Below are 12,549 nucleotides of genomic sequence, written 5' to 3'. Positions count from 1 at the left end.
TACACGTGGGGGTGGCCCCAGGGAGTCTAGAGACCGCAGCTCCCGCACAGGTATTGCTTCTGTCGCTAGAGGCCCTGCAGGGACCCAGCAAGACCATTTCTTGGGGGTTTAAACCTTCTGGCTAGATTCTGGAATCTAAACTGAGGCCACTACAAATAGAAAAAAAAGTTATATTTAACTTCATTCATAATTAAAGGAAAATTCAATTTCACACAATGAGATGCCATTTTTCACCGGATTGGCAGCGATAATAGTTGTTGATAACACATCATGTTGGGGAGGTTATGGGAAAACAGGTATTTCCAATAATCATAGGTGGGAGTGTAAATTGGTACATACCTCTGTGGTGGGCAATTTGGCAATCTCCATGAAAACTAACAATGCGTACAGCATATATCCATCTCTCTTTTTTAGCAATGGCACATCTAAAAAGCAAGACTACATATATACATATGTGTGTAGATGCCAGTCCAGGACAATTGCTGTAATACTGATCATACCAGCAGAAGACTGGAAAAGCTTGCGATGCCCACTGATGCCTTCTGCTAACAGAAATTGTGGTCCAGACACGGTGGAGTGTAAGGCAGCTGTGAAGGAGAATGAGGTGTTGCATGTCGATATGGAATAATTTCCGGAATTTAGCAAAGTGCAGTACTTAAAACATGCTCCCTTAGGTGTGAAAGGGGATATTTCTGGAAGGATACACATAGAAAAACCAGTCTAATAGGCTGCTTCTGTGGAGGAGGCCTCACTTTTCACTTGAAATCCTTCCACACTATTTGGCTTTTTCTTTTGACTATGTCCATTGCTATTTAAAAAAAAAATGGAGACAATCCATTAAAAATGACCAATGCCATCTGTGCTTTAACACCCCAGACCTTCCTCCCTTTCTGTAGGTAACACCACCATGCAATGCACTTCCACACTCCGTGTCCACTGCAGGAGACTGGGCCTCAACTCCTGTGACCAGCCCTGGAGACGTGTTCTGTGGACTCTGATAGGCATGTCTGGGAGGGACCCCCTCCAGGCTTAGCTGGTCTCTCCCCTGCCTCCCTGCACCCTGCTTCCTCTCTCACCCTGGACCTGCCCTCCGGCCTCAGGTTCTGCTCCCCTCTGACAGGCAGCAAGGCCTACTTTGCCGAGCCGCTGCTCCAGCCGTGGCAGTGGTGCCCGCTGGATCAGTGCCTTCCGAGGGCCTAGGCTCAGCACTCTTGATGCCTAATTAAGCATGAATTCACCGGCCTTCTGTGCCCTAGGCTTCTGGGCTGGGCGGCTGGCTACACAGGCCAGCCAGCGAGCTGCTTTCCTGCCCAAGGGCAGCCCTCTCTGTAGGTCCCAGCCTTCCCCATTGTGGTAACTGAATTAGAGCCATTCACTACCAGCTGCTGACCAGAGCTTCCCACTTCCTGCAGCCAAATTCAATTGCCTGGGTGTCCTTCTCCTCCATTGCTCACGCCCCTTGCCAACAGCCAGCCAGGGCACTGTGCCACCTTGAGGGCCGGCAGAGCCAGAAGCTCCTGGAAGCCAGGTTGGGTCAGGGGCAGTGAGTGTCGAAGGGCAGCCCTTCTGCTCAGTGTCTCTGCCTCACGCTGCCCACTTCCCTGTAATGTCCAGGACTGATAACTGCCACAGATGGCAGGAATCTTGAGAGTACATGGTGGGTAGAGATTCTCCTAGCACAGGTGTGTTGAATCAAAGGCTCTCTGTGCACGGGGCGGGGGTGGGGGTGGGGGGCGCGGGTACCATCTAGCCCAACTGTTAAAGGCTGAATTGCATCCCCTCGAAACTCATATGTTGAAGTCATAACTTCCAGTACTTCAGAATGTGACCTTTGGAGATAAGGGTCTTTACAGAGACAACCAAGTTAAAATGAGGCTACTAGAGTGAGTTCTAATCCAATATAACTGATGTCCTTAAATCTGGAGACAGACAGGGAGAATGATGAAGATGGCCATCTACGAGCCAAAGAGAGAGGCCTGGAAGAGATTGTTCCCTCAGAGGCCCCAGAAGGATTTCGAGCGTCCAGAACTGTAGGGCAATACATTTCTGTGCTTTAGGCCACCCAGCCTGTGGTACTTTGTTACAGCAGCCCTAGCAAACTAACACCCTAACTGTATAATACACATTTCCCTCTCCACAGCCCAGTAAGGGGCATCCCTTGCTGTCTGGACATCTCCAAGCATGCAGAATTCATCCGTTCCTAAGAGGCAACTATACTCATTTCAGATGATCTTTATTTGTTGGAATGTTCTTCCCAGTGTCCAGAGGAAACCAGACTTACTCTAGATCCTTTCCCGACCCTAGTTCATACCTGGAGACTCACAGCCCAAATCTGCGAGCCCTTCAAGGGCAGGAGCCTTGATTTATTGATTTTTGTGTTCCCCCAGCACAGGCCTGGAACCCTTGAGGTGCCTGTAAGTATTTGCTGAATAAGAAAGATTGCTCTCATACTCCTTGGAGACTTCTCTTCCCAAATCCTTTCAACTTTTGAATTTCTTTGCCACTGTGGCCCCTCTCCAGCCTGGTACCCAAAACGGAATGTGATTCTCCAACAATCCATCACTGACCTCCCTGATTCTCAAAGATGTTACCCATCCATCCATTGCTATGGATGTGTAATGCTAAGATCACATTATCCCTTTGAGCAACCACACATCTGCTGATGGTTGGTACTGTTTATCCCTCTTTACCTGTACAACTGTTTGGAACCCAAGTACAGAATCTTGCATTCATTCATATGAAATTTCTTCCTCTTAGATTGGCTCGTTGTTTCAGCCTGTCAAGAGAAATTTGGATTCAACTCTGAGGCCCCCAATATTGGGAATTCCCCAAAAGTCACATCACCTGTGAATTTGCTAAGCAGACAATTGATGCCTTCAAGTAAGTCACTGGTAAAAATGGGGACAGTTGGCAGGACAGGGTGCTGGTGGCCTGTTCTTAAAGATCTCCATGAAGTCAACATTAATCTAATCAATTAGTGTCTTTGGGGCATCAATGGTCAACAGACAGTGGTCAGTCTGTGTGTCAAGGATATGGGAAGGCGGGTGGCAGTGGGAAAAGCAGAGACTTTGAAGCCTCTACATGTGGATTCTAATCCCCCTCTTCCCATCTGAGTGATCTTGGGCAATCCTCTTCACATTCCTGAGCCTGTTTCCTTATGAGTAAACTGGGGATGGAAATAGTATCTATCTTATAAGGCTGTTCTGAGGTGTCCTGACCTTCCCGCTTGTGCTGCTTGGTGGGGAAGCTGCCCTGTGCTTGCGATAACGGTGCTGTGCAGGTGGAGTCTTGACACGCTGCTATCCACTGCGGTCTACTAACACCACATCTTCAGTGCAGCAGCTCTCAGCCCTCTGAGCTCATAGCACCCCCAAATCCAGAACTGGGTGGGTGTGAATTTCTGCTACATCTGGTGCATTGCATTAAAGCGAGACAATGTGGTTAAGTTCATGGTTGTGACTCTTACTGGCTGGGTGACCTCATACAAATCACCCAACTTGTCTGGTCATCAAGTTCCTCATTTGTAAGATGAAGACACTAGGGTGCTCAAAGTCAATTCCCACTTGACAGTCTGATCAACAAGCACAAGGATTCTAGTTTCCTCACACGTGTTATTTTCCACTGTTTTGATAATAGCCATTCTAGTGGGTGTGAAGTTGTAACGCATTGTTGTTTTGTCTTATATTTCCCTAGTGATCAGTGATGTTGAGCACCTTTTCATGTGCTTATTTGTCACTTGTATATCTACTTTGGAGAAATGTCTATTCAAGTCCTTTGGCCATTGTTGAATTGGGTTGTTTGATTTTTGTTGTTGTTGAGTTATAGGAGGTCTCTATATATTCTGGATATTAATCCCTTATTAGATAATATGATTTGCAAATATTTTCTCCTATTCTATGGGTAGCTTTTTAACTCTCTTGATATATTGTCTTTTTGGCACACGAAGAGTTTTAATTTTGATGAAGTCCATTTTAATCTATTTTGTTGTTTGCTGCTGTTGTTGTTACCTGTGTTTTTGGTGTCATACTTAAGAAACCATTGCCAAACCCAAGGTCATAAGGAGATTCCCTATGCTTTTCTATAAGAGTGAATTTCTTCTAAGTGAATTGTACACTTTAAAATGGTTTCAATTGGTTATACTATCAAAAAACCAAAATAATGAGTGTTGGTCAGGATGTGGATAAATTGAATAACAAGTGTTGGATGAATGTGGAGAAACTGGAACTCTTGTACACTGTTGGTAGATTGTAAAACGGTGCTGCCACTATGGAAAACAGTATGGAGGCTCCTTAAAAAATTAAAAATAGAGCTACGGTATGATCCAACAATTCCATTTCTGAGTGGATATCCAAAAGAATTGAAAGCAGGGTCTCAAAGAGCTATTCACAGACCCATGTTCATAGCAGCACTATTCACAAGAGTCAAGAGGTAAAAGCAAATGTCCATGGATGGATGAATGGATAAACAAATCATGGCATATACATACAATAGTATATTATTCAGCCTTCAAAAGGAAGGAGGTTCTGACACATGCTGCAACATGGATGAAACTTGAGGACATTACGTTAAGTGAAACAAGCCAGTCACAAATAAGCAAATACTATATTACTTTACTTATATGAGGCACCTAAAGTAGCCGAAATCATAGAAACAGAAGTAGAATGGTGGTTACCAGGGGTTGGATATACGAGGAAGAGGGGACTTGTGTTTAATCAGTACAGAGTTTTGGATTGGCATGAAGAAAAAGTTCTGGAGGTCTGTTTCACAACAATGTGAAAATACTTAACACTACTGGACTGCACAGTTGAAAATGGTTAAAATGGTAAATTTCATGTGGTGTATATTTTACCACAATAAAAAAGTGTTTATTCTGTCCCACCCCATAAATGGGGTGTTTGTTGGACAACAGATTTTTAATGAGGAAATAAGATTATTCTGCAAACTACAACGCATATTGGAACTTGGAGGTAAAGTTCAGGTGAATTTGACTTAGTCCATTGTTCTATAGACTCCTTAATTAAATGGAGCCTAAATACATTTCCCTCCCAGTGATTTCACCCTCTGGTCCTGCTTCTACCTCTTGAGTCTACAGGACAAGTCTAATCCCTTGGTTGGGGGTTGGTGGCAGCTGCCATGATCACAGTAGTTATGACTGATTGTCTGTCTCCCCTGTGTTGTCACAGGACACACATTCTGTCGTAGGTATTGCTCCCCAGTATAAATAGAGAAAGCAGGGCACAGGATACAAGCCACCTGGTCAAGGATATTATACAACCAAGGGAGTAACGGAGCTGGGATGTGAACCCAGGTGTCCCTACCTCCAAAGCTCATGTTCCTGATGCTAGGCCAGATTGCCTCTTAGCCAGATTCCTCCTCAGCCTTCTTCTCTATGACCCCTTGTTGTTTTCTCAGATGCCTTTGTTCTGCATCCCTCACCAGCTCATTCCTCCTCTTGCAGTAAACACCAGGTAGGTTCCCACCTGGTGGGAACAGAGGCAAGCCCTTCCTCTCAATACAGACATTGCCCACCTTCTCAGTGATGCCCTACTGGACCCAAACCCTATAGGGCCCAATGTCCGCACAGAGGGAGGGGGCCATTGTCAGATATCCATCCCAAGGCCCCTGAAGCCCTCATTCCTGCTCCCTCCCCTTGCTAAAAGGAGAACCCTTTCCCATCATCTCTCCTGCAGTATTTCCTCCCGGGAGTTCCTGCAAAGGAAGATGTTGCAATCTCAGGATTAACAGCCTGTTTGTTTAAAGGGCTTATTACTGGTGCTTAATGCTATTTTGACAGGTGAAAGTGAGTTAATTATAGCTGGAAAGAGTTCTGGCTGCACAGTTTCTTCCAGGTGGTTGCCCATTCCCTAGCCAAGGGACTTTTTTTCTCTTTACCAAAGGGCACTTCGTCTCTTTCCCTCATATCCTCTGACCTCCAAACCACATAAAGACTTTCCTCCTTCCAGGAAGGAACAATGTTAAAGGCATGGAGCCTAAATCCATGAGATGCGGGCTGCTGCAGCAGCCCCCCTCCATGAGGGGGTGAAGTGAGTGCCAAAGGGAGGCTTGACAGGTCCACCTCCAGGATAAAGAATGCAGCCCTAGCGAGCCTGGGTCCATACAGATATCACTCTTCTCCATCAGCCACGAATGTGGCTGCCTCTCATTGAATGTCTCTCTAGGTCTTTCTTGAGGGCAATGAGTTTCTGTATTGATACCCATCCTAATTAGACCAGTGTTGGTCACAGGCTTGGGTGCCTCAGGTCGGGGGTCACCTTTATGAAGACAGCAACAGTTCTTTCTGGGTGGCTCAAAGGACTTCCTAGGGTCACACCAAGTTAGGCTAAGGCCCCAGTGAAGATCATTCCAATGTCCCCCAGAAATTGTCTTATGTCACCAGAGCAGGACTGTGAACTGCCAGGTGGTTGGATGGACCACTGGATGCAGGGCCAAGCTGGCAGTCAGGAGTGTCATGAGATGTATTTGTAACAGGTATCTCACAGTGAATATGCCCAAGAAAGAGCTCTCTTCCTCAACATGCCCAAACACACAGACTTCTTCCAGACTCTCCCATCACAGGGAATGGTGCCACTGTCCACACATCTGCTCCAGCTCTAACCCTGACAGTCATCCTGGATTTCTCTCTTTCTCTCACCCCTTGAGGTCCTTAAATAGAATCCATTAGCAAATCCTGCTGCCTCTACTCCAAACGTTCTAGCAAATCTGACCAAAGCATTGCATATCTACTACCACTGTCCCAGTCGAAGCCACAGTGATTCCCAACCTGGACTCTTGCAACCGCTTCCCAACAGATATTCCTGCTTTCCTTTTTGCCCCCCTGTGGTTCCTCCTCCACCCAGTGGCTGTCCGAGGATCATTCTCCACACTGCTCTCTGGGTGGGGGCAACAGATTGCTCAGAACTGGCACGCCACATGCCACACGTTTGCCAGCCAGCCTACTCCTCCAGGAAGGGAGGCTCAGAAAGGCCAGGTGACTTGCAGAGGTCAGACAACGAGTGAGTGGTGGAGCTGGGCTGCAAATGCACCTGGGAAAGGAAAACCGCCTCTCGAGCACCCCCCGCACCCCGTGGCTGCTCACCCGCGGACGGCGTGCAGCAGGCGCAGAGAGGGGTATGCAGTACGCACGTTGACGCGGTGCTTCAGGATGAGCTCGTTGACCCACTCGACCCGCTCCTTGCCGCCCCTGGCCATGAAGGCGGGGATCCACAGGATGCTGCCGTTGAGGCTGTGCAGCCGCTGCAGCAGCTTCTCCCGCCACGTGGCGTTGACCAAGTCCTCGAAGGCCCGCTGGATGACAGAGGGGTTCATGGTCACCAGGTCTGTCTTGAGCCCCACGTCCCGGGCGTACTCCTGCACCGGGGCCAGGTTGCACCTGCCGGAGAAAAAGGCAGCGATGGTCCTTTTGGGGAAGCTGAGGCACTGCTGCTTATACTTAACTTTATCCATCCTTGATCTCTCCTTGCATCCTTCTCATCCCCAAACAAAGACGTAGGGCATCCTCCTGAATTCACCAGGCCCTCCTGTCATCCCTGTTCTTTCTTCTCCTGACACACATATTGGCTGGGCCCTTAGCACATACATAGAACCTTGCTGGGCCCCGGGGTTGTACAATGCCTGCCTGTAAGTCAGCCCTCAGCCCACAAGTTGACCATGCTATAGGCAGGTGTGACCTGGTCACATTAGGTGACAGAGTGAGGGCTCTGAAGACACACTCCTGGGTTCAGAATTCAGCTCCGATATTTTCTACCTGTGTGATTCTAGGTAACCTGATCAACCTCTCTGTGCTTTCTGAGAGCTTCCTCCTGGCTAAGGAAGCGCCACAACAGTTTTTTTTAGCTATGACGGAGATCACAACAGCATCCCCTCCCAGGGATTAAGGCAGTCCCTAGACACCCAGTACTTAGAACGTTGCTGGGCCACAGTGAGAGCTCAGTACATGTTAACTGTTATCATCATCCTCACAGGGAGGAGCATCGGGTGGGCTTCCTGAGGTGGTGACCATCACGGGAAGTCTGGAAGGATGGCAGAGCAGAAGCCCGTCTGTGGATAAGGGACCTCAGGAGAGTGTTTCTCCAGCTTGCAAGAGCAGAAGAATCATCTCAGGCAGTGGTTAAAAATACAGAACCCTGCGCTTCCCTGGTGGTGCAGTGGTTGAGAGTCCGCCTGCCGATGCAGGGGGCACGGGTTCGTGCCCCGGTCCGGGAAGATCCCACATGCCGCGGAGCGGCTGGGACCGTGAGCCATGGCCGCTGAGCCTGCACGTCCGGAGCCTGTGCTCCGCAACGGGAGAGGCCACAACAGTGGGAGAGGTCCGCATACCGCAAAAAAAAAAAAAACGACCAAAAAACCAGAATCCCCAGGTCCCTCACCTAGAGGTCCAGATTCAGCAGGTGAGCTGAGGAATTGATATTTAGTCTTATAACCAGGCAGTTTAGGAAACATCACGCTATAGCATTTCAGGCCCAATAAATGTATCACGGGGGCCTAGGGGTATGAAGCAGTGTGGGTGTTTAGGGGAAGGCAGGTGATTTGCTCTGATGGGGGCATATTGTGTAGAGGAGATGGGGTGAGAGAGGCAAGCAAGGTGAGATAGCAAAGGGTCTGTGTGTCAGGGATGCTGCCACCTGGCAGCCAGTGGGGGTCTGTACACAGTGGCACCGTGTGACTTTTGTCCTGAAAGACCACACAAGTCGGCCCCATAGACAGGCAGATCTGTGAGAACCATAGAGTAAAGGTCAAAGTACAGCCACACATTGTTCTAAGTGGCTCTCGCCGTGGTGTTTCAGGTCCCTCTTTTCCAAGTGCGTGTGGACCGTTGCGGACGTGAGTCCTGGGAGAGGCAGAGCATGCTGTGGCCGTGCCTCTCAAAGTGCGGTCCACTCATCGGCACAAGGGTATTTGAAATGCAGAGTCTCGGGCCCCACCCCAGACCTGATGACTCTGCATCTTGATAAGCTCAGGTGATTCATACGCTCGTTATGTTTGGAGACACTGGGCTAGAGACTAACGGAAGGACTTCAGAGACCGCCAGCCGAACCGCCCAGGTTACAGATGATGAAACTGAGGCCCAGAAAGGGGCGTGACACACTCCAAGTCACGTGACAAATGGGCAGCAGAGCCAAGACTGGACTCCAGACATCATACCACTCATCTTGCTGTGCAAGTGTCAAAAAAACAAAACAAAGCAAAACAAAAAACTGTTGGTTAGAACCTGCTGTGGCCTCTGGAAATCCTGGGGCCAGGCTGGGTGGAGCACTGAAAACTCAATATGGAAACCAGGTCAGGAAGGCCGCCTTCAACGCTGCCAGGCTCCCCAGGAGGTGATCAGACCCTGCCAGGGTCAGCTTTTGCCCTCTGCCCATACCTTTAACGCCCTCCCGAACTACCCTCACCCCTTCTCTGGCTTCTAATCAGACAAACCTGCCACTTCCCTTCTCTCCCTTCTCCCCTCCATCCCCAGTTTTTCGACTGGAGAGCTTTGAGAAACAGGACTGGACCACTGGGTACGCCAGGCACAGACAGAACCTGGGAAAGGACAACAAACTAAAACAAGCGTGGCTGCGGGGCTGCAGCAGCTCGTGCATCACAGTGGATGCAGGAGTCAGCACACCATCTAATCCCACGTCCTGAGGTCCAGGGAGCTCTGTGATAAGGCCGCTTCCCAAAGCCCGGGACAAGGCTCTCTTTGCATCAAGAGAGTCCCGATAGAAACGTGAGATGCGGTTCTGCCAGTGCTGGGGTGCTGTTTGGGATGAAACTCGAGGCTCTGTGTGCCCTACTTTTGACCAGGGGACAGCAAGCCCTTGTTTTTGAGTTGGGTTGGGGGTCAGGTATCAGGGCCGTGAGTAACTGTGTCCAAATGTGTCCCCAGGTGACTGGAAAATGAGAAATGAGAATGAGACCTCATTCTCTCTTTGGAGAGAATGATGGTCAAGTACAAATACAAGTTTCTCTGTCGCCCCTTCACTTCCCAGATTTTGTCTACAGGAGAATAAAGGAACTAGTAGAATACACCTTAAAAGAGTTTTCCAAACTTGGGCCAACAACTGGCCAGCCCAGGAGACTTTTTTAACCAAACTTTTGTGCTGGGCTCTATCCAGGGGTTAACAAACTTTTCCTGCAAAGGGCCAGATAAATATTTTAGGCTTGTGGGCTACATGCTCTCTCTGCTGCAGTTCTTCAACTCTGTACAACTAATTCAATTCTACATTGCAGTGAGAAAGCAGCTACTGAGGATATGAGAATGAATGGGCATGGCTGTGTTTCAGTAAAACTTTATTGACAAAAACAGGTTATGGGCCATAGTCTGCCTGCCTCTGTTCTACACCAACAGTTCTCAATCTTGGCTGTACAAGATCCTTTGTGACCCACGTCCTAGAGAAATGGAAATAAAAACAAAAATAAACAAATGGGACCTAATGAAACTTAAAAGCTTTTGCACAGCAAAGGAAACCATAAACAAGATGAAAAGACAAACCTCAGAATGGGAGAAAATATTTGCCAACGAAGCAACTGACAAAGGATATATCTCCAAAATATACAAGCAGCTCATGAAGCTCAATACTGAAAGAAAGAAACAATCCAATCCAAAAATGGGTAGAAGAACTAAATAGACATTTGTCCAAAGAAGATACACAGATGGCCAACAAACACATGAGAGGATGCTCAACATTACTAATCATTAGAGAAATGCAAATCAAAACTACAATGAGGTATCACCTCACACCGGTCAGAATGGCCATCATCAAAAAATCTACAAACAATAAATGCTGGAGAGGGTGTGGAGAAAAGGGAACCCTCTTGCATTGTTGGTGGGAATGTAAACTGATACAGTCACTATGGAGAACAGTATGGAGGTTTCTTAAAAAACTAAAAATAGAACTACCATATGACCCAGCAATCCCACTACTGGGCATATACCCTGAGAAAACCATAATTCAAAAAGAGTCATGTACCACAATGTTCATTGCAGCTCTATTTACAATAGCCAGGACATGGAAGCAGCCCAAGTGTCCATCGACAGAGGAATAAAGAAGATGTGGCACATATATACAATGGAATATTACCCAGCCATAAAAAGAAGCGAAATTGAGCTATTTGTAGTGAGGTGGATGGACTTAGAGACTGTCATACAGAGTGAAGTATGTCAGAAAGAGAAAAACAAATATCGTATGCTAACACATATATATGGAATGTAAAAAATAAAAAATGGTTCTGAAGAATCTAGAGGCAGGACAGGAATAAAGACACAGACATAGAGAATGGACTTGAGGACACGAGGAGGGGGAAGGGTAAGCTGGGACGAAGTGAGAGAGTGGCATGGACATATATATATACACTACCAAATGTAAAATAGATAGCTAGTGGGAAGCAGCCACATAGCACAGGGAGATCAGCTAGGTGCTTTGTGAACACCTAGAGGGGTGGGATAGGGAGGGTGGGAGGGAGACGCAAGAGGGAGGAGATATGGGGATATATGTATATGTACAACTGATTCACTTTGTTTTAAAGCAGAAACTAACACACCATTGTAAAGCAATTATACTCCAATAAAGATGTTTAAAAAAAAAAATCTTGGCTGTACACCAGAAGCCCTCAGGCTCCCTGGGCTACATGCCCCCACCCCTCAGACGGACTTAATTAGTCTGGGGTGCAGTCTGGACATTGGAACTTTCCAAGGCTACCGAGCAATTCTAATGGACAGTCAAGGTTGAGAAAGGGGACTCACCCAACTAATCTTGTTTCAACCTTTTGGGACAACTGGCAAAGCTCAACTTAAATATGCCTGTCACTTTGTGTCCAGGGGACCTACTGCGGTTACCTGATGACAAAGCTGTGTGTGTCAATCTCCTGCCCGCAGCCGCTGTTCAGCAAGACCCCGGAGTTGCCCACGATGGCACAAGTCCCGAAGTGCTTGTTCTTCAGTGGAGAGGTTCTGGGGAGGAGCTCATAGAGGTTCTGGGACACGTTCATTGTGCTGTCTCGGTCGAAGATGTAATGAATAATATCTCCGGGTTTCAGGGTCCCCTTGAGGACAGAAATGTCCTTTTCAGCATCCAAGAACTTTAAGATTTGCTTCCTACGAAAACCAAACACACATGAGGAAAAAGTCTCCCGTTGCTACCTGCCCTTTGCCAACCCGGCTTTTCCTCTCCTTGGTCACCCTGCAGGGCTGACGCAGCCCAGCACACAGGGGCAGCTAGAGGTCAGATGCCCTCCGAGAATCTCTGGTTACACAGTTTTTAAAGTAAAATCTCCAGTTAGGATCCTCACCTTCCTAGGGGCAGGAATAAAACTTCCCTGGTAATTCTGAGAGGATTTCTATCCTTTTTCTGACCACATCTCATCCCGTCTATGTGTTTGACTGGAGAATCTCCAATCTCTGGTTCTGGGCAGAGACTGGCAACACGGCCCAGAGGCCGATCTGGTCCTCCTTCTAGGAGATTGAATACCTGCCCTGGGAAATGACTTCATCAGGACTGAATGTGAGCTCATCATGAAGGGCCCTGGAAGGAAGGGTGACCTGCCATC

General features: G+C 47.8%; 1 protein-coding gene across 1 annotated transcript in view; it reads right to left on the bottom strand.

The window, feature by feature from the left end:
* Positions 1–12,549, bottom strand: part of ST8SIA2 (ST8 alpha-N-acetyl-neuraminide alpha-2,8-sialyltransferase 2) — a 59,480-nt gene that overhangs the window by 7,487 nt on the left and 39,444 nt on the right. Inside the window, exons 4-5 of the mRNA XM_030873218.2 lie at positions 11,840–12,097; positions 7,097–7,390 (exon numbers count right to left, since the gene is read on the bottom strand). Coding sequence (XP_030729078.1) covers positions 7,097–7,390; positions 11,840–12,097 — 552 coding nt within the window. The remainder of the gene's footprint in view (positions 1–7,096; positions 7,391–11,839; positions 12,098–12,549) is intronic.

The sequence above is a fragment of the Globicephala melas genome, chromosome 2, assembly GCF_963455315.2.
Source record: "Globicephala melas chromosome 2, mGloMel1.2, whole genome shotgun sequence".
NCBI classification, from domain to species: Eukaryota; Metazoa; Chordata; class Mammalia; order Artiodactyla; family Delphinidae; genus Globicephala; species Globicephala melas.
This window is presented reverse-complemented; position numbering and strand designations above follow the sequence as displayed.